The sequence below is a fragment of the Sprattus sprattus genome (genome assembly GCF_963457725.1).
Source record: "Sprattus sprattus genome assembly, chromosome: 3".
In the NCBI taxonomy this organism is placed as follows: domain Eukaryota; kingdom Metazoa; phylum Chordata; class Actinopteri; order Clupeiformes; family Clupeidae; genus Sprattus; species Sprattus sprattus.
Genome location: NC_137922.1, coordinates 61,528,078 through 61,556,059, shown reverse-complemented (window position 1 = coordinate 61,556,059; position 27,982 = coordinate 61,528,078). Strand labels below are relative to the sequence as shown.

At 44.8% G+C, this 27,982-nt stretch overlaps 3 protein-coding genes across 3 annotated transcripts; 1 reads left to right on the top strand and 2 right to left on the bottom strand.

The window, feature by feature from the left end:
* Positions 1-82: 82 nt before the first annotated feature.
* mapk7 (mitogen-activated protein kinase 7) lies at positions 83-8,192 on the top strand (the record flags this gene model as incomplete). The annotated part of the gene is made up of 7 exons (XM_080835007.1): positions 83-118; positions 637-964; positions 1,541-1,706; positions 3,647-5,121; positions 5,444-6,642; positions 7,276-7,409; positions 7,905-8,192. The coding sequence occupies 7 exons, from the start codon at positions 83-85 to the stop codon at positions 8,056-8,058; spliced, it is 3,492 nt and encodes a 1,163-aa protein (XP_080691133.1). The 3' UTR covers positions 8,059-8,192.
* An 884-nt stretch (positions 8,193-9,076) lies between these two features.
* Positions 9,077-13,272, bottom strand: LOC308363094 (serine protease 27-like; the record flags this gene model as incomplete). The annotated part of the gene is made up of 7 exons (XM_080835869.1): positions 9,077-9,334; positions 9,803-9,963; positions 10,661-10,932; positions 11,438-11,514; positions 12,646-12,731; positions 12,831-12,854; positions 13,230-13,272. The coding sequence occupies 7 exons, from the start codon at positions 13,270-13,272 to the stop codon at positions 9,077-9,079; spliced, it is 921 nt and encodes a 306-aa protein (XP_080691995.1).
* Positions 13,273-17,072: 3,800 nt separating this feature from the next.
* Positions 17,073-24,467, bottom strand: LOC308362946 (serine protease 27-like; the record flags this gene model as incomplete). The annotated part of the gene is made up of 7 exons (XM_080835671.1): positions 17,073-17,246; positions 17,831-17,991; positions 19,255-19,526; positions 20,296-20,372; positions 23,823-23,908; positions 24,008-24,031; positions 24,425-24,467. 7 exons carry the CDS (start codon positions 24,465-24,467, stop codon positions 17,073-17,075), a joined length of 837 nt encoding a protein of 278 aa, XP_080691797.1.
* Between the last annotated feature and the right edge of the window lie 3,515 nt (positions 24,468-27,982).

The following is a 27,982-nucleotide window of genomic DNA, read 5'->3' as shown; positions in this document are numbered from 1 at the left end:
ACTCAAAGTCGACACGGAAATCTATGAGGAAGTAAAACGTCGTTGATAGATAACGAAACCTCGACATGCTGGGACCGGACAGATGAGACGGACCGCTGTCTCTGTTAATAATAATACGGTAATTTTGTGTAAGTTCGCTTGTCAGAAATTACACCTTTAGATGAGAATAGATTTGATTATAGCTTCACGGCTTGCTTCAATAGGACGAGGGGCGAGACAATGCAGTCTACAGGCTCACACGCCTTGGCGTAAAAAGAGGCGTTGTAAGCTTCTCTGGCCATAGCCTTTAGGTTCCCAGTTCAGTTAAAACAACAAGGTTAGTTACGTTTACACAAGTTATGCGTTTCACATATGACTACGTATGATGTATGGCAGGCTAGTCCACAACATTCAGGGCCTTGCTTGTCTCATATCGCTGTCGCTGTTTGCTTTGTCGGGCAGATTAGCCTCTATTCAATTTAAGAAATTGCAGCCTTTTTTGTCGTAGAATTTGTCCCGACAGACTTTATTTCATTGTCTTTATGAAATAAAGCATCTTGCATCTTTCAGAATTCATGGATGAAGGTGTGTTTACTGCAATGTTTACTACCGAGGCTTATAATCAGACGCCTACTCTCTATTTTCCTCTGAACGCAGATTTCTAGAAAGATGTCCAAGGAGATCGAGAGAGTAGATCTTGCGGATGCGGCTGCCATGGCAACACAGAACGCAGTGGTTGCCAGTAGCAGGCGCGAGAGCAACGGTAATGAGGGTCGTCATCAAGAAGTAGCTGAGCCGCATCCTCCACCAAATACTGATGTTTGCGACGCCACTGATGCCAACACTGTCGCTGCCAAGAACTTGGACATACTCAAAGCCCACTCCCTAGATGTCATCTTCGAGGTTGGCGAGGAGTATGACATCATCGAGACCATTGGGACAGGGGCTTATGGTGTAGTGTCCTCAGCCAGGAGGCGGGACAATGGTAAGAGTCTCCTTTATTATTGTAAAAGAAAATGTCAGAACAGAACGACTCTTGTCAAAGTGAAGGTGTAAACCTGTGACTGGAAGTGTTGAAATGTTTTAAAAGAAGTTTTTAACATTCATCATAATCATAATGCCTTGAATCTCATTGAAACACTTTACATGTTAATGTGCTCCGTACTAAGGTGTCATTTGTAAATTGTGGCACTGTAAAATAGCCCTGGATCATTATTATAACCAATGTACAATTACTCCCGTTACCATATTTATTTATTTCACCCTTACTGTATAACCGTCATACTCATACTGTATAGTATTTATTTATTCCTGCATGTCCTGGACTCTCACTTCTTCGCACTACTCCTCCTTGTACTGTATATACTGTTTTAGACTTCTTGGACTGTTAGACCATTGCACTGTTATATTGTTTTGCACTGTTGTACTGTTTTTGTGTTGTGATGTATATTTTGTCATATGTGTAAGCACACTAAGAGCCACTGTACCAAGACACATTCCTTGTTTGTGCAAACTTACTTGGCCAATAAAACCTTATTCTGATTCTGATTTTATTCTACAGGTGAGCCAGTCGCCATCAAGAAGATCCCAAACGCTTTTGAGGTGGTTACCAATGCCAAGCGCACACTGAGAGAGCTCAAGATCCTGAAGCATTTTAAGCATGACAACATCATTGCAATTAAAGACATCCTACAGCCGGGTGTCCCGCAATCAGCCTTCAAGTCTGTGTACGTTTACCGGATACAGGTCTTTACAACCTGCGTAGTCAAATTCTGCTCATGTGATACAGTTGTCTAGCCTGGTGACACCAGCCTACGTATTTCCGCCTGAATTGATTTCAAGCTCATACTCAGTCTGGCCTAACCCCGTTGACAATCGTCTCCAGGACTCAAAATTTTGTAGGACCAATCAGCGAACAGTTCAGAGCTGTGACGCAAAACTCGCCTTGGAGGAATAGACACGAAAAGCTATCGGAAAAGTTGTCTCAACTCTCGAGAACATCAGAAAATTAAAAGGAGAACAAGAGTATTTTCTTGTAAGTTTTATGATTGGAAAGGACGTCGTAGCTCTTCTCCCAACTGGCTTTGGGAAGAGTTTAATCTACCGAATGCTTACTAAACGTTGCTGATTGGTTAAGGGAACTCCAATGATTTTAAACCTCAAGATAAGCACCCGCCCATCTCGGAAACCAAAATGCATTGGGTTGGCCCAGACTGAAAGACGGAATGAAATGGAGTCACAGGCTGGTAATGGCCAGGCTAACAGTTGTCTGTTGTTAATCCCCTTTCTGTGTTCTGTGTTCGGATGCTAACCCTAACCCTAACCCTAACCCTATTATAGGGGGGATTAACATTATTACAGTGCATGAAATGCCCTGTATTGTTATTCCTAGGCTTCTTCTTCTTCTTATTCTTGTTACCTTTTTCTGCGATTAATTCAGCCCGAACCGCTTAACGTAGAAACTTCATTCAAACTTTGTCGCGTAGGTCTTGTAAAGGACACTTATGCTATGTATTTTTCACTTTTCTAAACTTTATACTTTTTAAGTTATTAAAGAAAAACGAATCTAAATTTTCCCATTGACTTACATTGGGCCATTATGACATCATAATAGGGTAATTAAACTGGCTTGCACCTGTGCTTCACTGACACCTGCGGCAAGCCTCCAAGGGTCCTCTTCTCTCTGTACCTCTCCATTCAACTGTATAACTAGGAATATTAATAGACACCTTCCATACTCTACTTTTTTTTCTCTCTATCACTCTCACTCTACTTTCTCTCACACTCCATCTCTCTGCTTCACTCTTTTTTCTCCTTCTTTCAATATTTTCACTCTCTCTTTACTGTCTTTATCCAGAGCCACTCTTGTTCACTCTTCTTTCCTTACTTTGTTTCTTCCGCTCTTCTTTCCTTTCTTCTTTCCTTCTTTCTACTCTTCTTTACTTTCTTCTTTCCTTCTTCCACTCTTCTTTCCTTTCTTCTTCCCTTCTTCCACTCTTCTTACCTTTTTCTTTTCTTTTTTCCTTCTTCCACTCTTCTTTCCTTCTTCCACTCTAATTTCCTTTCTTCACTCTTCTTTCCTTTCTTCTTCCCTTCTTCCACTCTTCTTTCTTTCTTCACTCTTCTTTCCTTTCTTCTTTCCTTCTTCAACTCTTCTTTCCTTCTTTTACTGTTCTTTCCTTTCTTCCTTCCTTCTTTCACTTTTCTTTTATTCGTTCTTTCTTAACTTTTGCATTTCATGCACTGGTATTTCCTTCAGGAAATGCATTTTCTAGTTTAGTCTGCATTTCTAACCCTAACCCTAACCCTATTATAGGGGGGATTAACATTATTTAGTCTGCATTTCTAACCCTAACCCTAACCCTATTATAGGGGGGATTAACATTATTTAGTCTGCATTTCTAAACATACAGACTGATATCAAAACAGTGCCAAAGAGAGATGCATGACAAATGACAGAAGAAAAAATAAATATATATAAATATAGCTTATTCATCAGTTTTTAAATAAATATATATAAATATAGCTTATTCATCAGTTTTTGTTAATTTATAATGCTTCAATGCTGGTCTTGTATTTCTGCTCTTTGTTAGTTATTGGTTTGTTTATTCATTCTTGTTGGTTTGTTGTTGTTGTTGTTTATTCATACTCATCTCTTTTTTTCCAGTTACGTGGTGCTTGACCTGATGGAGAGCGACCTGCACCAGATCATCTACTCCCGGCAGCCCCTGACCCCGGAGCACACGCGCTACTTCCTGTATCAGCTGCTGCGGGGACTCAAGTACGTGCACTCGGCCAACGTCATCCACCGCGACCTCAAGCCGTCCAACCTGCTGGTCAACGAGAACTGCGAGCTGAAGATCGGCGACTTCGGCATGGCGCGGGGCCTGAGCGCCGTCCACACGGAGGAGTCGCGCTCCTTCATGACGGAGTACGTGGCCACGCGGTGGTACCGCGCCCCGGAGCTGATGCTGTCGCTGCACCACTACAGCCTGGCCATCGACGTGTGGTCCGTGGGCTGCATCTTCGCGGAGATGCTCGGCCGCCGGCAGCTGTTCCCCGGCAAGCACTACGTTCACCAGCTGCAGCTGATTCTGGCCGTGCTGGGCAAGCCGCCCGAGGGTCTGGTCAGCATGATCGGTGCGGAGAGGGTACGGGCGTACGTGAAGAGCCTCCCCTCTCACAACCCTGTGCCCCTCAGCAAGCTGTACCCGCAGGCCGAACCCGACGCCCTGGCCCTGCTGGGCGCCATGCTGCGCTTCGACCCGAGAGAGAGGACGAGCGTGTGCCAGGCGCTGGAGCACCCGTACCTCGACAAGTACCACGACACCGACGACGAACCCGTCTGCGTGCCCGCCTTCGACTTTGAGTTCGACCGGCAGCCCATGGGTCGGGAGCAGATCAAGGAGGCCATCCTCGTGGAGATCCAGCACTTCCACCACGTGACCAAGCAAGCCAGTAAACCCCGGATCCAGTTCCGACCGCTCCAGAGCCAGGGCTCCTCCAGCAGCTCGCCGACCACTAGCGATGCTAACAGCACGTTAGCAGACCCGATGCGTCGTCCCCCTCAGCCGGCCGACTCGAACACACACCAGCATGGCGACACGTGCAGAACGACTGCGGACGCCGCCCAGCCTTTTATCAACCACATACCTCCATTTTGTAAGCAGTCTGTCAGTCACCCGACCAACTCGCTGCCGCTCCTGAACCAATCAGAACGGTGCCAGGATGTGGACATGCCCAGTGCCAGTTCCGACAGCGGCCACCAGGCGGACATCATCGATTTGACCACGCCCACGTCCTCCAAGGGCACTCCGCCCACTGAACCAATGAGGGAGTGCCCGAAGGCAGAAGAGTCCGCCCCCTGCAATCACACGTCCAATCACACGTCTCAGACACAGGCTACCCATAACCACCCTCTGTCTCAGCCCCCCCCGGCTGCCTCTACTCCTCCGTCTTCTTTTCCGAGTAACGTTCCCTCGCTATCTCTGTCGAATTCCCAAGTCCAGTCTCTTTCCCAGTCCTTGTCTCGCTCTCTTGGGAAGGGTGTACGGGGTGCGGGAGAGACGGCACGGAAAGAGGGAGCGATCTCAGACGACACCAAAGCAGCCCTGAAGGCAGCCCTCAGACAGAGAGCCAGAGGTACACACACACACACACACACAACCACACACACACACAACCACACACACACATAGACTGCAGTTACATTTAGCAGACACTATTATTCAAAATGACTTGACAAGGATGTATACACATTTAACATTTACACTGATGTTACCCTACACATCAGGAGCAATTAGGGGTTCAGTGTCTTGCTCAAGGACACCTCGACAGGGAATCAAACTAGCAACCTTCTGATTACTAAACAACTTCTCTACCTCCTGTACCACACTGCTTGGATGGTTCATATAATGGTAAGAGTTACAAACATGCGTTATTATCTTGTCATCCTCTTTCTCAGATGGGGGATCTGGAATGCTGAACACAGAGGCGGGAGGAGCTGGAGGTGGGGGAGGAGTCAATTTGTCATCCTCCTCCTCCTCCTCCTCCTCTACCCTTCCGCCAGATATGAGGAGACCAATCACAGCCCAGGAGAGGCAGAGAGAGCGGGAGGAGAAGAGGAGGAAGAGACAAGAGAGGGCGCGGGAACGAGAGAGGAAGACGAAGGAGAAGGAGAAGAAGGAGGGCAAGAGGGGTGCTTGTTTGGGAGGGGTTCTGCTGAGTGACAATGACAGGAGCCTATTGGAGCGCTGGAAACGCATGAGTGACAGCCGCGCGGACAAACACCAGGAGAGCAACGGTACAGACATCTCTGACGGCTGTCACAGCCAGGCGGTGACGGCGGCCAGCACGACCAATCAGAACTCAAACATGGAGGCAGCGGAGCCCCCGCCCCCTAAACAGCACGTCGAGCTGCCAATCTTCAAACCTTCGTCTCAACTCCTCCCCCCCGTGGGACAGTGCGTACCTTCCGGAATGTTCCAGGTGCCTGCTGCTCAGACGGTCCTTCCTTTCGCTCTAGCTAAACCACAGGACGGCGATATGGGGCTGGTGGCTGCTGGAGGCGGGGGAGGTGGGGGGGTAAGTGTTGCAGGGGCAGGTGGTCTTGGAGTAGTGGGTGCCGCTTGCCCCCTGCCCAAAAACAATGTGTTGAAAGACCCGCCGCCTGTGCCCTCGAGCCGTGGGTTTGTGGGTACGCCTGTGCCCTCGAGCCGTGGGTTTGTGGGTACGCCTGTGTTCAACGCACTGGACGCACAGCAACAACAGCCCCTGCCTCAGCCACAGATCCCATCCCAGCCGCCCCCCCAGGTGTCGCCCCTCGCCCCCCAGTCGCTACCCCACACACAGCCTCAGGCCCACCTCCAGACGCCACTCAACGCTTTCGTAAACAACCCCAGCCCCCTGACCTACAACGGCACTGGACGAGTGGGTCTCCCGAACGCCAACCCCCCCCTGCCCAGCCTCGACACCGTGCCCGTGGACAAGCTCTGCCCCCCTGTGCCTGACCAGCGAGCGGTCCTCCACACCCAGAACCCTCCCCTGGGCCCCCCGGCAGACCTCACGCAGCCTGGCCTTGCCCACACAGACTCCAGGCCACCAGGGGGCTCCTGTGGGCCCCCAGACATCCACACCGTCACACTACAGCTCTCAAAATCACAGGTTAGTATCTCAGAGGTCAGCTTCTGAATGTGGAAATGTTTGGGTCATTTTGGTATTTCAGATGTGTTTTTTTTTTTTACTACACAAGTTGATGCTTTGTCCAAATTTCATGTGGTACTTGAGGGTCACTCAGAGAGGCCAGACCTCTGCCAAGGCCAACATCCTGCAATGATAAAAAAGCGAAATATAATGACTCCGCTGATTTCTCGCAAATGCCAAATTGGTTACATTTGTAACTTTGAATTTGTTTGTACATCTTCAATAATCACATTTATTTGGTCATCATTCATCAATGGTCATCAACTCCATTCCATGTTTTAAACAGTGTTTACAGCAGATTCATATCACCTACTCACTTATTCTTACCACTTGGCTGTTTAAAAAAAATAAATGTTTTATTGTGAGCAGTACTCGATTTTCTCTTTTGACAGCTATGTTCTCTCTCACCCAGGTGGAGGATGTGTTGCCTCCCCTGTTCTCATGCTCTTCTGACAGCTATGTTCTCTCTCACCCAGGTTGAGGATGTGTTGCCTGTTCTCATGCTCTTCTGACAGCTATGTTCTCTCTCACCCAGGTGGAGGATGTGTTGCCTGTTCTCATGCTCTTTTGACAGCTATGTTCTCTCTCACCCAGGTTGAGGATGTGTTGCCTCCCATATTCTCCGTGACCCCCAAGGGCAGTGGTGCTGGCTATGGTGTCGGGTTTGACCTTGATGACCTTCTCACACAGTCCCTCACCGACCTTCAGCACTCGGACCTCAGGGAAAGGTTTGTGAATAAAGCCAAGAAGCAATGTGTGTGTGTGTGTGTGTGTGTGTGTGTGTGTGTGTGTGTGTGTGTGTAGTCTTTTGAGAGCAGAAGCAATGTGTAGTCTTTTGATAGCAGTAGTTTTGAAAGAGGGCAGCAATGTGTAGTCTTTTAAGAGCAGTAGTTTTAAAAGAGGGCAGCAATGTGTAGTCTTTTGAGAGCAGTAGTTTTGAAAGAGGGCAGCAATGTGTAGTCTTTTGAGAGCAGTAGTTTTGAAAGAGGGGAGCAATGTGTAGTCTTTTGAGAGCAGTAGTTTTGAAAGAGGGGAGCAATGTGTAGTCTTTTAAGAGCAGTAGTTTTAAAAGAGGGCAGCAATGTGTAGTCTTTTGAGAGCAGTAGTTTTGAAAGAGGTTCTTCCTAAAAAGTCTGATTCATGCTCTGCTAATTAGGTGACTTTCTTTTGTTTATTGATTTCAACCCCATCCATGACTTTTTTTCTGTTGTTTCTTGTTTCAGTCACAATGACTCTGCCCCCCTCTCTGCATCACTGCTCTCTGATTGGCTGGAAGTACACCGGATGACCCCCGCTGACCTGGAATCACTACAGCAGGAGCTGCAGCTCGGATCTCCCATGATCCTCTCTGACAATTCCACACTTCCTGATTCCTGAATTTCCCGACTTTATTTTTTAGAACAAAAAACTGAAAGAAATGAATGAAGAATGAGTAGAAAGATATGTAGTTCTTACCACGGAATAATTGCTTCATAGATCAACTTTGTACAAGAGCTTTGCTTTTTTTTTGTCAAAATAACTGGAATGATTGCTGATGCCATTTAGGTGTTTGAGTTTTGCAACAACATTACCAGCAGTGTTTCTAAATAAAGGGCGTAAAGGGATATTTCTGGTTATGTATTCATATGACTTGCCTATTTTTTACCTACATTTTTATATTTATGTTACTTTTCCAAGACCATTTGAAGACATTTGATCAGTGCTGCACTCTAGTGGCCAAGACCATGAATTACCTTTTCTTCCCCAAAAGGGCACATTTCTGAAAATCCATCAATCCATCAAAAAGAGATTGGCGTGGTAAGAGAAGTTGATACAAATCACATTTTATTACTGCAACAATCATACATCTAGAACTACTCAAGATCTTTCACATATATATATATTTTTAAAAATGACAAAAATACTGTGCCACAATGTTGATCAACTGTGCAAGGCACTACTTCATTAGGAATGTATAATAATTCATAGTTGGCGTTACATTTATAAAAACACCTGCATGGTCCCAGGTGTGAATACGTGTATAAATTCATAGTATCAACAATGGGTGTGGTCACAACATATTGCAAATGATAAGCTACACAGTGTCAGAGGCACGGGGGCAACATGTTATTCCGTACGACGACAACAACAACACAAAAGTCCTAAACAAATTGGCCGTGTTTGAGCATGTTAACGCTGTGATCATCAGACAAACAGAAACAGAGGAGTGTGTCATAGAGCCAGAGAGTAGGCAGAGAGATCAGTGATTTCCATGTGAAACCTTGCATAGTAGGAGGTGTGGCAGTGTGTGTTTTAGTTTTAGCCCGTGTGTCTGGGTAAATCTCTCAGGACATGCATCACCATGACGATGGGTAAATCTATCTCAGGACATGCATCACCATGACGATGGGTAAATCTATCTCAGGACATGCATCACCATGACGAGCGTGAGGATGGAGGCCAGGACGGTGGCCGCCGCCCCCTCGATCCGTCCTGCGCCGCCGTAGAGCTGGAGCTGAGGGATATTGGCCTTGATGAAGTTGGAGAACGCAGAGACCTTGGAGTAGACTCCGGGCCGGTTGGCTTGAGCACAGCCCAGCCCAAAACTCACGATCCCAGCTTGGACATAGGTACCGTTCACCATCAGACACACCAGAGGTCCTCCAGAGTCCCCCTTCAGAATCAGAATCAAGTTTTATTGGCCAAGTAAGTTTGCACAAACAAGGAATTTGTCTCGGTACAGTGGCTCTCAGTGTGCTTACACATATTACACAAAATATACATCACAACACAAAACAATACAACAGTGCAAAACAATATAACAGTGTAATGGTACTAACAGTCCAAGAAGTCTTCTGACCAACAGAACTTAAATTACTGAATACTAAGCACTATGAGACACCAGCACTTGGAGTGACTGCCTTATAGAATACGTAATATAATAAATATGAATACCTTTGCATAATAAATAATATAAACAATAACATTAAACTAAAACAGAACAGCGATACCCCCATCCAAATAACCACTGAATCAACACATAAACATTGAATCAATGTTCTCTCTCTCCTACCTTTACATTTACATTTAGTCATTTAGTCATTTAGTCATTTAGCAGTCATTTAGTCATTTAGTCATTTACCTGACAGGAGTCCTTGCCTCCCGCCTGGTACCCAGCACACATCATGTCACTCAGGATGTCCACAGGCTCGCTGGGGTTGGTGTTGTACATGGCCTGGCAGGAAGACTGGCCAATGATTGGGATGCTGACCTGCTGAAGAGTGCCCACCCCTTGCAAGGACACTGGAGATGGGAACGAACGAGAGACACAGGAAAAGCATGAGTGAAGAAGAGAGGACAGAGAAATAATCACAGAACAGGTTTCTGCACTGACCCCCAAAGCAGTTACACTCCCCTTATTCCCACTGCCCCCTCACCACCCCTCACCCCCATCTCCCCTCACCTCCGTCTCTGATGTGCCCCCACCCCTCACCTCTCACCCCCCTCACCCCCCTCACCCCCATCACCCCTCACCCCCATCTCCCCTCACCTCCGTCTCTGATGTGCCCCCACCCCTCACCTCTCACCCCCCTCACCCCCATCACCCCTCACCCCCATCTCCCCTCACCTCCGTCTCTGATGTGCCCCCACCCCTCACCTCTCACCCCCCTCACCCCCATCACCCCTCACCACCATCTCCCCTCACCTCCGTCTCTGATGTGCCCCCACCCCTCACCTCTCACCCCCCTCACCCCCCTCACCCCCATCACCCCTCACCACCATCTCCCCTCACCTCCGTCTCCCCTCACCTCCGTCTCTGATGTGCCCCCACCCAAACCCACTGCCCCCCTCACCCCCATCACCCCTCACCCCCATCACCCCTCACCTCCATCACCCCCATCTCCCCTCACCCCCATCACCCCTCACCCCCATCACCCCTCACCTCCATCACCCCCATCTCCCCTCACCCCCATCACCCCTCACCCCCATCACCCCTCACCTCCGTCTCTGATGTGCCCCCACCCGGTGATGGTGCACTGCATCCCGCTGGGGAAGAGGGTGTTGGGACCAGGCAGACAGATGGGCTGGACGTGGTCATTCAACCTAACCTCGCTGTCCAGCTGCACCAGGGCTATGTCGTCACCCTCTTGGGGGTCAGAGTATTCAGACGGGATCACCACACGCCGGACGCGGCGGCTCACCTCAAAGGGGTTCCAGCCATTCAGCTGGTGCCGACCAACATAGAGGATGTAGGAGGAGACTTCATATGGACTATGAAGGATAGAGAGAGAGAGAGAGAGAGAGAGAGAGAGAGACACGTACATACACAGACAGAGTGACAGAAATATAGAAAGAAAGATGTGACAGAGCCCATGTTATTGGCATCAAACAAAACTTCATGCAATCGCAAAACCAATGGACCAAAACATTTCCCATTGAGGTGGGTTAGGAACACTTACAGTTAAGAAAACAGCCAGATACAGATCTATGAACGATATCATGCTACATGCTATCATGCTACACCCCTCAGATACAGATCTATGAACGATATCATGCTACATGCTATCATGCTACACCCCTCAGATACAGATCTATGAACGATATCATGCTACATGCTATCATGCTACACCCCTCAGATACAGATCTATGAACGATATCATGCTACACCCCCCAGATACAGATCTATGAAAGATATCATGCTACATCCACACTCACACCAAAACAGCCAGAACAATCCCCAACAATAACACATTTGTAATAGTTAAATAGTTCTTACTTTGGGAAGCAGTGGGCCGCGGACAGCACCCAGTCCACTGCAATGAGAGTTCCTCCACAAATATGGCCAGTATTAGTCTGTGGAGTCAGGTCCGATAAACAGGATTAGAAGTTTAGAACTGATACTGGACACAGTGGAAGCATAGAGTTCCAGTAGTGTAATTATAAAGAGGAACAGCCCATCCTTTCAGAATATTAATGACATCCAAATGCTGTGAACGGTTTGAATTATTAAGTAGTGTTTGAGTGTACTATGTCAACCACACACACATTCAAGTGGCTTTCTAGTAATTAAGTTGCCCAACCCTTCTTGGTACCAGTACAGTCATCCAGGCTGACATTCAAGCCTAAACACTGTGACAAAGCCTTTCACTCAAACAGTTAAACCTCCTGGCGACGCACATTGCCAGGTCAAAACGTGTCTGAACAACAACGGTCAACCACAGGAGTGCCTGCTGCACTTCTATCCCAAGATACCATCAACTGTCGAAAAACAAACACCGCTGAGAAGGTTATTTCATTCAGCAAAAGTTTAATGTTAGTAACTGAAACCACCAGAACAGACCTATGTTTAGTCATATTAAACCACCAGAACAGACCTATGTTTAGTCATATTAAACCACCAGAACAGACCTATGTTTAGTCATATTAAACCACCAGAACAGACCTATGTTTAGTCATATTAAACCACCAGAACAGACCTATGTTTAGTCATATTAAACCACCAGAACAGACCTATGTTTAGTCATATTAAACCACCAGAACAGACCTATGTATAGTCATATTAAACCACCAGAACAGACCTTCATGTATAGTAATATTTCCCACGAATTGTGAAACCATTGAACTTTTGTAAACAAGACTACACAAGGACTTCTTTCAGACTTTCACCGTAACAAACTCAATACTAAGGATCTGTGTGTCCAACAGCTTTTTAACTATTATACACATACATATATATATATGGGTAGTCAGGTGGGTTGACATTAAGAGTTGACCACTGAAATGTGTTTGTGTGCCCACAAAAATGTGATGCCAAAACTATTCTGTGAGTAACCCTTCTTCCAGTGACCATATTAAGTTTTACAAATTATAATAAATGCTACTACTCCGTGGTCCTGACCTTAGTCTATCTCATTTAGCATTCATCATCATGTTACAAAAAGCACCACCCTGCCTTCATTAATTTCAAATGACTTCATCACTCACCTGTATGTCCACCTGCCACGGCCATGCCCCATCCTCTGCATCAAATCCTCCCACAATCCTGTTCTGCAGCACTTGTCGCCCACATTCTGACCAACAGGGAATACAGATAGGGTTACTGTGAGCAGAATGCAAACGTCAAAACTGTAAAAGTCCTTCTTTTAAAGCCGGGAGGCTACTCTACTTACGTTGAGCCACGCACGTCAAAATACCTGAAAGAGAAAGAAAAAGGAGGTTCGCATGTTATGTTCTTTCCTCTCAACACTTCTACACCAACTAAGAACTGGTCATAACATGATCAAAAACATAGCGGCAATTTGACTGAAGTCCAGACATAACCCTCTGGCACAACTTTATAACTGTATTGTGTGAAATTAGTTATATTTGGACTTTGATATCAGTTGATTGCAGGCCATTCGTTGGAGTTCCCGGTATTTCAAATCACAGTAGCCTACACTCGATTTAAGAGCAGGCCGCTTTCGCTCGCCAACACACGATCTATATAGCACTGTGCTGTTAACAGCATCGAGAAGCCTAGTTATCACCGAGTAATTCACCTCACAACTTTAGTAAAAAGGAAGGCTTACCTATACTTGAAAGAATAGCACAGTAAAGTCCCAATATCTTCATTGTTACCCAACGCGGCGCAAAACTATTGCGATTACACCCACACCTACATACAAAGCAAAATAATAAGGTAACGATAATCCAGTAGCCTAATGGGAGGACTAGTCCAGTTTCGTCAAACGAAGCCTCTTGAGAAAAATATTTGCCTTTCACGAAGCAAGAGATTAGCCTGGACCTACTATGAAGTTACATTTAAAAAAACTGGAAGCAAGATAATCCCCCCCAAAATGTAAAAAGGTTCGGGAAAACACCTGTGCTGGTTTCGGTCTAAATCGCACTCACGAGAAGAAGAGTTTCGGCGAGTCTACCTGTGTCGACAACCTGACCTATCAGAGGCGCCCCTCACAGTTTCCCAGGTAATCAACTTCCGCCCATTTGCCAAGATGTCGGCTACGTGGATACCTGTAGTTTGTAATTGGTCCGTGAAGACGGTCTTTTATGCAGTATGGTAGCCTATGCTATGAAACAGTAAATATTTTGTAATATTTAAATAGCCTGTTTAAGTCCCATGACTAATTAAAAGGAGGGAATATTCAGTAAGCCAATTGCCGTTTTAACAGTAGCCTAAACGTCAAAAGTTGGTTCTTAAAGGGAAACGTCAGCATGTTTAAACTTTCCCCATATTTTAGGGTCCACATTTCTTACAATAACAATCCGTCCAGTATCCTTTTAGATAGAACGCTACAAAGCGGCTGTTAAATATCATCATCATCATCATCATTGTTTATTCAGGGAGAATTGACTGAGCACAGGGCTCTTTTGCAGCAATGCCCTGACTGAGGCTACAGAATACAGAAGAACAATAAATAAACAAACCATCACAAAACAAATAAGACAAAATAAATAAACAAAACACATAAAACAACTCAGAAATTAAGTATACAATATATATATGTAGGCTAATCCTATCTGTGTCAAAGTAAACCACTATTCCCGCCAGGCCGCCACTGCAGGCGCATAATGTAATTTAAGTGTCTGATTACATGGAAATGACCCTACAGATATAGACATGTGAATACTATCCTAGAAAACTGTAAAGAAACTATAGAAACCACCTTTAACCTTGAACATGGACGAATTGAAATAAACAAAATAATGAATGAACTACTGTGGGCACACAGAGAGCACAAACCCCCAGTCCAAAAGCATAGTTTATCTGGCAAGGTTAGTGAAACTGAAGCTAAATTTGTTGAGCCGCTGGTGAGCTCCATCCAACTGTGTCAATGGTAGGCCTACAGTTATTTTAAACTTCACGAACATGGGATGATTAAATATGCGAGTGCAATAGGCCTACGGACAAATAAACTGGAACTACTTCATTTAATTGACGTTCTAAAGAATTAAAATGGGAAATTCAACCAAAGCCTTGAAATATTAAAATAATAATAATAACAATAATCATAATAATTCATTTTATTTGTAACACACTGTTCGTACAGAAGAATCTCAGACTGCCAACATAGTAAAAACTAACTATTATAATAAATAAGACTAGTTAACATGAGCATAATAGAAAACTAAGGGACAGTGATTCATCACAAGGCCAGAAATGCCTTCCTGAATACAAATGTGTCTGAATGTGAATGTGTCTTTCATATTGTAAATATGAGAACATCTATATTGTGTCACTTGTGTGTGCAAGATGCTCACTAACGGTTGCACAGATCTGCCTTACATAAAGATGCAATGAATGTCTCCAGCATTTGATGAACTGCACCGCCATCATAAAACAGTGGATGTTGCTATGACAGCATAAAACAGTGGATGTTGCTATGACAGCATAAAACAGTGGATGTTGCTATGACAACATGTGAATGCCTCCCAGCTGACCTTTGACCTCTATGGAACTACAGATGTTTCCACAGGACATGCTTGACCTCTTAGAACTGCTGATGTGACTTAGAGAACTCATTTTCAGTGTCAGGCTTGGAGATGACGAGCCTGGATACCAGAGTATGACATCGTCAGGCTTGGGGATGACGCCTTGACCCACTAGACCATGTTAGATGCAGCTGTTTCATTTTTAATGGTGTGGCATCGATTCTGCTGTAAGTGCCTTATTTGTATTCTTCATTCATTCTAATCAAGAGCCGAAAACTTAACTGATTGAGAGTCATTGTTACAGACTCAACCACAATTGATGGTCATTTATGAATAAATGGGACAAAATATATATTTTAATGTTAGGAGAAACTGTTCCATATTCTGTAATAATAAAGAGATATTATTTGAATAGGTGTGTTGACATGAAGCCATCAGATGCGATGAGTAATGCATTGCCTGAAGACACTGAGAGGAAGATGTAACATATCACATCATCGCCAGTTTCAGGTATTATTTCGCCGCAACCTGCGCCTTGAAAACGTAACCTGGTATGCGACCCACTAACAGACTGCACATTCCTTAATGTGCATGTAGCCTACCTTTCTTCCCGCCTTTTAAAAAGCAGGTGTAATTCAGATTGCACGATTGGTGCGTAGAGAAGGAAAACGCAGTATTTTGAGCACCGGTTTTGCTCATTTGTGCCATGAAAAGATACTTTTCTTTCTGTTCGCCTTTTAATATCTTGCCAGCTCCTGTTCACTCTGCCCGCTTCCCTGTTACAGCATTGATTTAGTTTGTTATAGCCGCCCAATTAGGTCTATTATTGTTTTTTTGAGTATCTGTAGAATGAGGGTCCAGTAATTTCTCTCTGTTTGATGACACCTTATTAACTTGGCTTTTTCATGACCGCTTAACTTTAGTTTCCTTTTCTGCCGATCGCCGGTTCCATGGTTCCAGGGAATTGTGCTTACTTTAAATAAAATATACAAATAATAGCCTCCGGCTGTACAGAAACAGGTTGGCTATATAGCAAAAAGTAACACACCCGTAAAACATCCTACAACAAAACTCTTTAATCTACCAGCTTACATGTCGGTGGGTAGTTCTATCTATACATTGGTGATTCCTTTCACTTGCAGTGCCGCTGATTAAGGTTCGAGGCTGATGACATGCGTTAATCAGCTGTAGGTGTAGAACAGGGATATGGAGAATATATTTGTGTGTGTGTGTGTGTGTGTGTGTGTCTGTGTGTGTGTGTGTGTGTGTTTGTGTGTGTGTGCGCGTTAGTCAGCTGCAGGTCTAGAACAGGGATATGGAGAATATATTTGTGTGTGTGTGTGTGTGTGTGTGTGTGTGTGTGTGTGTGTGTGTGTGTGTGTGTGTGTGTGTGTGTGTGTGCGTGTGTGTGCGCGCGTTAGTCAGCTGCAGGTCTAGAACAGGGATATGGAGAATACGTTTTCTGCGGACTGACCAAGTCATCTGAGAAGGTATCTGATTAGGTTGCAGTAGACCAGTCAAACCAGCTAAACTGGTTTCACCTGTGTGTGTGTGTGTGTGCGTGTGCGTGCGTGCGTGTGTGGTTGTGTGTGTGTATGTGTGTGCATGCGTGCGTGTGGTTGTGTGTGTGTGTGTGTGAGTGCGTGCGTGTGCGCGTGTGTGTGCATTCTCACAAAAGAATTATAAGACTCCACAGCTGTTCCTGAATTGTTTAATCTCCAAACCACTGCATTCACACCTACAGAACTGGGTTCCCTTTAGACACTCTCTGCTATCTCGAGACCATGTTTCAGTGTTAAAGATCAACACCATGTTTCAGTGTTAAAGATCAACCAACACTGAGTGTTGAGTGTCGGACAGAAGGAATTAGACAAACAAAAACACATTATGTAAGAGAATCACAAGCATCTGGGATCAGCACAAGCATCTGTCCAAATGAACCTGTCATGCTGTGTTGGTCCTCACTCTCACGGACGTCTCCATCAGATTGTCTGCATAGCCGGAATGTGGGCCTTGATGAAGTAGTAGAAGGCCGAGACCTTGGAGTAGACTCCGGGCCGGTTAGCTACAGCACAGCCCAGCCCAAAACTCACGATCCCAGCCTGGACATAGGTACCGTTCACCATCAGACACACCAGGGGTCCTCCAGAGTCGCCCTTCAGAATCAGAATCAAGTTTTATTGGCCAAGTAAGTTTGCACAAACAAGGGATTTGTCTTGGTACAGTGGCTCTCAGTGTGCTTACACATATTACACAAAATATACATCGCAACACAAAAAGGTGTGAGTCACCCTTCAAACACACACACACACAGGTGTGAGTCACCCTTCAAACACACACACACACAGGTGTGAGTCACCCTTCAAACACACACATACACACAGGTGTAACCCTAGATTATGTCGTTTTATAAGCAGTATTTATTGATACACCAGGTTTTTAATGCTCTTAGCTTGATAGTTCTCTCCCTTGTACGTCGCTTTGGACAAAAGCGTCTGCTAAATGACTAAATGTAAATGTAATGTAGGTGTGAGTCACCCTTCAAAGACAGACGCAGACGGGTTTCTGACCAACAGAAATTTAATTACTAAATACTAAGCAACAATGAAAGCAGATGGACAACTGCCCTAATGGAATACTTTGCATAATAAATAATATAAATTATACCATTAAACTTGAACAAAACAGCGATACCCCATCTAAATAACCACACACATTGATTCAATGTCCTCCTTCCTACCTGACATGAGTCCCTGTCTTCCTCCTGATACCCGGCACACATCATGTCACTCAGGATGTCCACAGGCTCAATGGGTTTGGTGTTGTACATGGCCTGGCAGGAAGACTGGCCAATGATTGGCACACTGACCTGCTGCATAGTGCCCACTCCTTGCAAGGACACTGGAGATGGGAACGAGAGACACAGGAAGAGCATGAGTGAAGAAGAGAGGTCACTGGAGATGGGAACGAAGGACACAGGAAGAGCATGGGTGAAGAAGAGAGGACACTGGAGATGGGAACGAGAGACACAGGAAGAGCATGAGTGAAGAAGAGAGGACACTGGAGATGGGAACGAACGAGGGACACAGGAAGAGCATGAGTGAAGAAGAGAGGACACTGGAGATGGGAACGAGAGACACAGGAAAAGCATGAGTGAAGAAGAGAGGACACTGGAGATGGGAACGAAGGACACAGGAAGAGCAAGAGAGGGACTCCCCTACTCTGGTATTCCCCCACACACACCACCATCCCCCCTCACCTCCGTCCCTGATGTGCTCCCACCCAACCCCACCATCACCCCTCACCCCCATCTCCCCTCACCCCCATCTCCCCTCACCCCCATCACCCCTCACCTCCATCACCCCTCACCCCCATCTCCCCCATCACCCCCATCTCCCCCATCACCCCTCACCCCCATCACCCCTCACCCCCATCTCCCCTCACCCCCATCACCCCTCACCCCCATCTCCCCTCACCCCCATCTCCCCTCACCCCCATCACCCCTCACCCCCATCACCCCTCACCCCCATCACCCCCATCACCCCTCACCCCCATCACCCCCATCACCCCTCACCCCCATCACCCCCATCTCCCCTCACCTCCATCACCCCCATCACCCCTCACCCCCATCACCCCTCACCCCCATCACCCCCATCTCCCCTCACCTCCATCACCCCCATCACCCCTCACCCCCATCACCCCTCACCCCCATCACCCCTCACCCCCATCACCCCTCACCCCCATCACCCCCATCACCCCTCACCCCCATCTCCCCTCACCCCCATCTCCCCCATCACCCCCATCACCCCCATCTCCCCTCACCTCCATCACCTCCATCACCCCTCACCCCCATCACCCCTCACCCCCATCACCCCTCACCCCCATCACCCCTCACCCCCATCACCCCCATCACCCCTCACCCCCATCTCCCCTCACCCCCATCTCCCCCATCACCCCCATCACCCCCATCTCCCCTCACCTCCATCACCTCCATCACCCCTCACCCCCATCACCCCTCACCCCCATCACCCCTCACCTCCATCACCCCTCACCCCCATCTCCCCTCACCTCCGTCTCCCCTCACACCCCTCACCCATCACCCCTCACCCCCATCACCCCTCACCCATCACCCCCATCTCCCCCATCTCCCCCATCACCCCTCACCTCCGTCTCTGATGTACCCCCACCCGGTGATGGTGCACTGCATCCCGCTGGGGAAGAGGGTGTTGGGACCAGGCAGACAGATGGGCTGGACGTGGTCATTCAACCTAACCTCCCTGTCCAGCTGCACCAGGGCTATGTTGTGCCCCTTCAGGGGCTCCGTGTAGATCGACGGGATCACCACACGCCTGATACGCCGGCTCACCTCAAATGGGTTCCAGCCATTCAGCTGGTTCCGACCAAAATAGAGGATGTAGGAGGAGACGTCATATGGACTATGAAGGAGAGATAGAGAGAGACAGAGAGAGAGAGAGAGAGCGAGAGAGAGAGAGAGAGAGAGAGAGAGAAACACGTACATACACAGACAGATAGAAAGAGACACACACATACACACACACAAGACAGACAGACACACACACACACACACACAGACACACACAGACACACACACACACACACACACACACACACACACACACACACACACACACACACACACACACAGCACAGCACAGCACAGCACAGACAGATAGAAAGACAGATGTGACAGAGACCATGTTATTGACATCAAACTAAACTGCAATACACAAAACCAATGGACCAATAAGTGTCCCATTTCGGTGTTAGGATCGCTCACAGTCAAGAAAACTGCCAGATACAGATACAGATCTATGAAAGATATCATGCTACATGCTACACAACCCTCATATACAGATTTATGAAAGATACCATGCTACATGCTACATGCTACACCCCCAGATAGAGATTTATGAAAGATACCATGCTATACCCCTCAAATACAGATCTATGAAAGATATCATGCTACACTCCCCCAGATACAGATCTATGAAAGATATCATGCTACATGCTACACAACCCTCATATACAGATTTATGAAAGATACCATGCTACATGCTACATGCTACACCCCCAGATAGAGATTTATGAAAGATACCATGCTACATGCTACATGCCCACACTCACACCAAACCCCCAGAACAATCCCCAACAATAAAGGATTTGTAAAAGTTAAATAGTTCTTACTTTGGGAAGCAGTGGGCAGCAGACAGCACCCAGTCCACTGCAATGAGAGTTCCTCCACAAATGTGGCCAGTGTTAGTCTGTGGAGTAAAGTCCGATAAACAGAATTAGAACTGATACCAGACATAGTGGAGTAAAGTCCGATAAACAGGATTTGAACCGATACTGAACATAGTGGAGTCAGGTCCGATAAACAGAATTAGAACTGATACCAGACATAGTGGAGTAAAGTCCGATAAACAGGATTTGAACCGATACTGAACATAGTGGAGTCAGGTCCGATAAACAGGATTTGAACCGATACTGGACATAGTGGAAGCATAGAGTTGCAGTAGTGTAATTATAAAGAGGAACAGCCCATCCTTTCAGAATATTAATGACATTAAAATGCTGTGAACGGTTTGAATTATTAAGTAGTGTTTGAGTGGTTAGTAGGGCAACCACACACACATTCAAGTGGCTTTCTAGTAATTAAGTTACCCAACTCTAATGCACTTATATCCCAAGATACCATTCACTGTTGGAAAACAAACACTGCAGAGAAGGTTATTTCATTCAGCGAGATGTCAAGGTTAGTCACTGAAACCACCCGAACAGACCTACATGTACACTGCAAAAAATGCTTTTCTAACCTAGTGTTATTACTCTTATATTGAGATGAAAAATCTAGTTGGTCTTGTTTCTAGCTAAATTGTACTTACCTAGTGCTTTCTTGGTAAGGTTATTTTTACCTATTTCAAGCAAATATTACTTATTTTAAGAAATCTTAACAAGCCAAATTTGCTTAACGCACTGGCAGCCAAATTTGCTTGTTTTAAGCAAAATCCTGCTTTAATATGTAATTATTTGTCTTAAATCTAGAGGGGCATTTTTTGCAGTGTATGTATCGTAATATTTCCCTTATAAAGCTCAGTGGCCCCGATTTGTGAAACTGTCCAGCCACTCACCAATGAACTTTGGTAAACAGAAGTACGTGAGGGCTTCTAGTAGACTTTCATCGTAATAGACTCAATACTAAGGATCTCTTTATAGTTTATACTTAATACTTATATATCTCGGCAGAGTTTTATTTTCTATCTTATGTTATGCATTATAGGTATTAAATGTTTTTCTCATCTTTATGCACTCTATCACTGTTTTATGCTAATTTTAATAATTATTATTATCATTATTATTATTTTTTGCACTATATTCTAGTTTTTATGTTTATTTGATGTCTATTTTTACTGTATGTGGATCACTGTGCATGTAATTTATTTGTGCACGTAATATATTGGCTGTTAAGCACTTTGAGCTGCATTCTTTTGCATGAAAGGTGCTGTATAAATAAAGTTTATTATTATTATTATTATCCGGTTGTGTCAGACATTATTTTCTATCATCTGGCTCTGTATCCCATGCCTCTGGATATGTACTCTTTCTTGTACTCTTTCTTGTAGTCTGAGAGGTCGTTTACATGGAGCCTAGTTTGTCAATCTGATACGGATAGCTAATACAGATAGCCCTATCATACATACGAACACTCTCTATCCGCACCTTGTTTCCGCAACGATCGCAGTCCGGGGTAGAAAGTGAGTAGATTTGAATCGGTACGGGGGCTGGTGTTCACGCAACCTGATGACATCACTGCCCCACGTGATCAATTTGTGATCTCCAACCACTATTTATATCCCTTGTTCTCCCTCAAAATCTCACTCGTGGTAGGCCTCGTATTCACTCTCATTAACCCAGCCTACTGATTTTTAATTAGCCTCCTATCTTGATCTAATTCTTCTTATTCAGACGTAACATAACTTTCATGACCACAAATATAAATTGGCCAGCGATTTAATTGCTTTTTTATTCATAAATGTATGTAAAATGGCCGAAGCAAAGGCTCATGGGAAATGGGATGACAGACATGTCATGTTGTACTGTTCCAAACTCTTTATTATCAATAGAAAATATAATTCATTTTCGCATATCCTTTAGTCTGACCACTGATTTTATTAACCACCATAATGTAATGTTGCTAATTGGAGCTTGAATGTCTTGTGTAATGTGTTTATCCGTTTGCTGCTTCCTTTACCTTGTGCTGTTGAGTCTCTTCTTCTAGGTTTTTCACGTTTTTTCAGTTGTGTAAATAAAGCGCTAAAGCGCCACCCACAGGCGTGGGGTATGTACTACAGTCGGTTCACCACAATCTGCTGCCTCCGTGTTTACGCAAATCTCTCGTTGCCAGCCTCCGTATTTACGAAATTAAAAGATTCGATTGGTGTGAAAAGTAAATCCGATTCGGAGGCCCTAGACTTCGTGTGCATAGCACCTCAAGTGTCGTTTACATGGAGCCTAGTTTGTCAAACTGATACGGATAGCTAATACAGATAGCCCTATCATCCATACGAACACTCTCTATCCGCACCTTGTTTCTGCAACGATCGCAGTCCGGGGTAGAAAGTGAGTAGATTTGAATCGGTACGGGGGCTGATGTTCGTCTGCACGGTTTCACGCAACCTGATGACGTCACTGCCCCACGTGATCTTTTCCGCCATCTCCAACCAGTATATAAATAACTTGTTCTCCCTCAAAATCTCACTCATGGTGGGCCTCGAATTCACTAACATTAACCCAGTCTTCTGATTTTTGATTAGCCCCCTATCTTGATCTAATTCTTCTTATTCAGACGTAACATAACTTTCATGACCACAAATATAAATTGGCCAGCGATTTAAATTGCTTTTTTATTCATAAATGTATGTAAAATGCTCGGAGCAATGCATCATGGGCAATGGGATGACAGACATGTCATGTTACTGTTCCAAACTCTTTATTATCAATAGAAAAAATAATTCATTTTCGCATATCCTTTAGTCTGACCACTGATTTTATTAACCATCATAATGTAATGTTGTTAATTGGAGCTTGAATGTCTTGTGTAATTTGTTTATCCGTTTGCTGCTTCCTTTACCTTGTGCTTTTGAGTCTCTTCTTCTAGGTTTTTCACGTTTTTTCAGTTGTGTAAATAAAGCGCTAAAGCGCCACCCACAGGCGTGAGGTATGTACTACAGTCGGTTCACCGCAATCTGCTGCCTCCGTGTTTACGCAAATCTCTCGTTGCCAGCCTCCGTATTTACGAAATTAAAAGATTCGATTGGTGTGAAAAGTAAATCCGATTCGGAGGCCCTAGACTTCGTGTGCATAGCACCTCAGTCTCAGTAAGATCAAATAGCTGAGAACTCGCTCATTTGCATTCCAATGGCGTAGGTGAGATTACAGGTTCTTGTATACTATAGCATTTGAACTCCTGCCCCCCCCCCCAGATAAGTCCCTTCCTGCTGAGAACACCCCTCCCCCTTCACCTTTTGTCCTCTGTCCCCCCCCCCAGATAAGTCCCTTCCTGCTGAGAACACCCCTCCCCCTTCACCTTTTGTCCTCTGCCCCCCCCCCCCTTGCAAAAAAGCACCCCTCCCTAATATCCCTACGCTGTTCACTATTGAGAGTACAGTGGGTTATGTTTCCGTTCATTAATTTCTCATGACTTCATCACTCACCTGTATGTCCACCTGCCATGGCCATGCTCCATCCTCTGCATCAAATCCTCCCACAATCCTGTTCTGCAGCACTTGTCGCCCACATTCTGACCAAAAGGGAATACAGATAGGGTTACTGTGAGCAGAATGCAAACGTTAAAACTGTAAAAGTTCTTCCTTTAATGTCGGTAAGTTACTCTACTTACGTTGAGCTGCACACCGCAAAATACCTGAAAGCGAAAGGGTGAGAGAGAATAAGGATCAGTAGAATTTACAAATTATTTTCTTTCCTCTCAACACTTACCACCAACGAACTGGATTGGTCAAAACATAGTGGAAGTCTGACTGAAACCCAGACATAAACCTCCAGATATGACAACCGTTTATGACTGTATTGTGTGCAAAGAGATATATATTGACTTTGATCTTGCCTGATCGCAGACCATTCGTTGGATTTCTGTTTCAAATCACAACAAAGCGAACCCGGGCGGTGTTATCATGAAGTTTAAAAGTTGCCCACATTGAAGAGCGATTTATGAGCACACCGTTTTTCGCTCACCAACACACGAATTCTATAGCACTGTCCTATTAATACAATTTAAGTAAAAAAAGGGTAGGCTTACCTATACTTGAAAGAACAGCAAAGTAAAGTCCAAATATCTTCATTGTTACACAAAGCGGTGCAAAACTACGACGATTACACCCACATATATATACAAGGCAAAAAATCCAATAGGCTATCTTATTTATATCTGAACTGATCAGTTTCGTAAAACAAAGCCTCTGGACAAATATATTTGCCAATGCCTCCCAGTCGGCTTTTGACCTCTATTGAACTACAGATGTTTCAGCAGGACATACTTGACCTCTTAGAAGGAGCAGGGTAATCACAAAGTTCTCACGTGACTCAGATAACTCATTTTCAGTGTCAGGCTTGGAGATGACGGCTTTTCCCTCTAGACCAGTGGTCGGCAAGTAACTTGGGCCGCGGGTCAGAATTTTTTGTCGCCACTAGGTAGCGGGCCAAAGTCTGGGTTAGCTACTGCCTATTTATTTATTTATTTAGACGCTGCGATAGGTGCCCCTACGTGCACTCGCATGCAACAACTAGGCCTACATGGAGAATGGATAGGTCTTTTAAAAATAACAAATGATAACAAACCACAGTTGGGCAAGGGCTCGCATTTGCGGGACTTATTGACGTAGGCTACCAACGCAGTGGCGGTGCATTGTGGGACTTGCAGTATTAACGGTGAGTGCGACATACCAGCAGCTGCGCATGCCAGCTCTGATAGACATTAGATATTATCTGGCGGGGCAAATAAGATTACACCTTGAGTTTAAAACATGTGCTCTACACCATATTAGTTGCAGCTTTTAATTGTGTGGCATTGATTTTGCTGTTATTGCCTTATCCAAGGGCGTAGATTTGGTCTCAGCATTGGTAGGGACACTGCCCGGCAGACCCCCCCCCCCCCCCCCCATTTGTACATATACAAGTAGTATATTTGACCTAAATGTAGTGGATTGAGACACCACTCCATTTGACCTCTGATATAAGTTACATTAATGACACATTACCAACCTGTTACGGCTGGGGGCTGGGTAAGCCTATCCTTACTGTAACCCAGCGCACATCTTGTAATGACTTGAACTTACAATCAAAGTGCAGTTTACTTGGCCATTAACTACATATTAGGCACAGATACTTGACTTAAGCAGAGTGTTTTCGAAACAAAGCATGTGAATATGAATATGAATATGAATGAGTTTGAATGGGAACATTCATCAGAGCAAAGCCAACCCAAGCCCATATGTAGTTCTCTAGCCTAACCTTAAGTCTATATATACATATACAGATACTTTTATCCAGTGATGTGCAAAATGATATATTGAGAAAACACCAATAATCGTAATAATAGTAAGCTTTCAGTTCAATTTTTTATTGTAAGGGGGTGGGGGTTCACTGTTTACTCAACTCAACTTAACCCTTTATTTAAATATATTAACATTTGTGCACTAACTTGTGGAACTTGGAACAGATTTAACCATAATAAGAATAATAAAACCTTAGTTTAAATAAAAAACAAAACGTTCTCCACATTTTGTGTTATCTCGATAATGTAATAGACGACTCTGTAAAATATGTATTACATTTCCCTCAGGATAAATAAAGTATCTCTCTTCATCACTTGTTTTTGTTGTCTTTTTTGGATATCCCAAACATGAGTAAGACCTCATCTGAAGCCCTGATGGTCCAGCTGCTGCTTCCTCAACCTTCACTACATCGGCACTGGATTTATACGTTTCCTGAATGCATTTCAAAATAATGCCTTAATGAACAAAATGACCTAAGTACATGAAAAGTACATGCAGTGCGTAATGCGTCTAATGAAAAGTACATGCAGTATGTTGTTTGTTCTGAAATTAAATTGTAATATGTAGGTAGTTGGATCAGGTTTTATGGAGCTATACTAAGCCTACATCATCTGTACTGGATTGCAGTGCAATGAAATAATGTAATGAATTATATGCATTATCATGAATTCAATAGACACTAACTATGCTTAGTTGACTGCTGACATTGGTTGAGACATTACAGGAAACAGAGATAGCCTCATTACTATCCAAGGGATCATATAGGCCTACTTATTACCAGTTTATATCACTTTTGAGTTGCTAAACTAGGCTAAACTAGCATGGTCCCATTTTAGCCCATCCTTCTGGCTTCAACAAGACCAGCTGCTGCGAACACAGTCTGAGGGATAGATTTAATGCAAGCACAAGTTACATGCTCTACACACTGACAACTTTCAAAACATGTTTCCATTGTAGAATTGTGTAGCACTGTGTTGGTAGTTTTCCTACTAGCTAGCTAACTAACAACGACCTGGGCTTCTTGATAGCTGCTTACTCTCTGGGTGGTAAAAAACTTCTGACACCTCTCTTTTTTTTAGGCGTTTTTTTTCCTATCTACAAAGCACAAAAGGGTCAGAATATCGATGCTAAGACCAAACAAAATACTGATATGAGGCTTTATTATTTCCTGGCGTATTTAGTAGCTTACCGTGTCACACCACTACTAGCAGCTCTCTTTCTACAAGTCAGAATTCACAAAGTGTTTCTGACTGCCACTTCAGCCAATTCAATTACAGCATCTAGTCTCACAGTCTCGAGGGCGCATTGGAAAACTTGGAAATGTATTTTTCACTCTTCTGGGCGACGAACATAGTATTGATGCTAATAAGAATGAGTTTGCAAATATATTGTGCAAATATTTTGTTCTCAAATTAACAAAAATATTGGTGGGGACTTTTTTGTCTTTCCCAAACTTTGGTCGTGACTAGTCCCTATGGACCCTATGCAAACCTACGCCCTTGTAGCCTTCAAATAAAGAGCCGAAAATGTCAATGATTGAGAGTAGCCTAGTCGTTACAAACTCAACCACAGGTGATGGTCTTTTATGATTAAATGGGACAAAATATAGACATTGAGAGAAATCCTCTGCATGGATCTAGTGAAGATCAGTGATCAGTGTGTTGACATTAAGCCATCAGATGCGATGAGTAATGCATTGCTTTAAGATGTAGCCTATCACGTCAGCGCCAGTTTCAGAGCTTAGTTCCGGTACGCGAATTGCAGCGACTCACTTGGTCACCTGGTGAATGAAACGCGCTCGAGGCGTATTGCACCACTTAGAGGCAGGGGCGCGAACGAACATCCTAGACCTATAGGGTACGAACACACATGGGCGCCTTTCTACAGGCGCAGTCGCTTCAATAGCGCCTTGGCAGAGTGCGGCGGCCAAAACAGTCTGGTGCACTAGATAATAGAAAAGCGCTTCGCGGTCCAGATGGTTTTTTTAAGTGCTCGTGCCGCCCCCACGTGTCATAAAAAAGTGCCACCCCCGGCGGCTGCTCGGTTCGCCCGTGCCTAAAACCACCACTGCATGTGTGTTCGTACCCATAGACTTCTAGAGCCTACTACTTACGATAGAGCCTACTAGTCACGATAAACGTTGTTGATAACGTATAGTTAACGTTAATAGTAGGCGAAGACTCTTATTAAAGATCTTACTCATTCTCGTGGTTGAAAGTCGGTAACAAAACAGAGACAAATAGCTACACGGTCAAGCAATGTCATTTATTTCCTAAAATACATTATATGAATCCAACTTACAT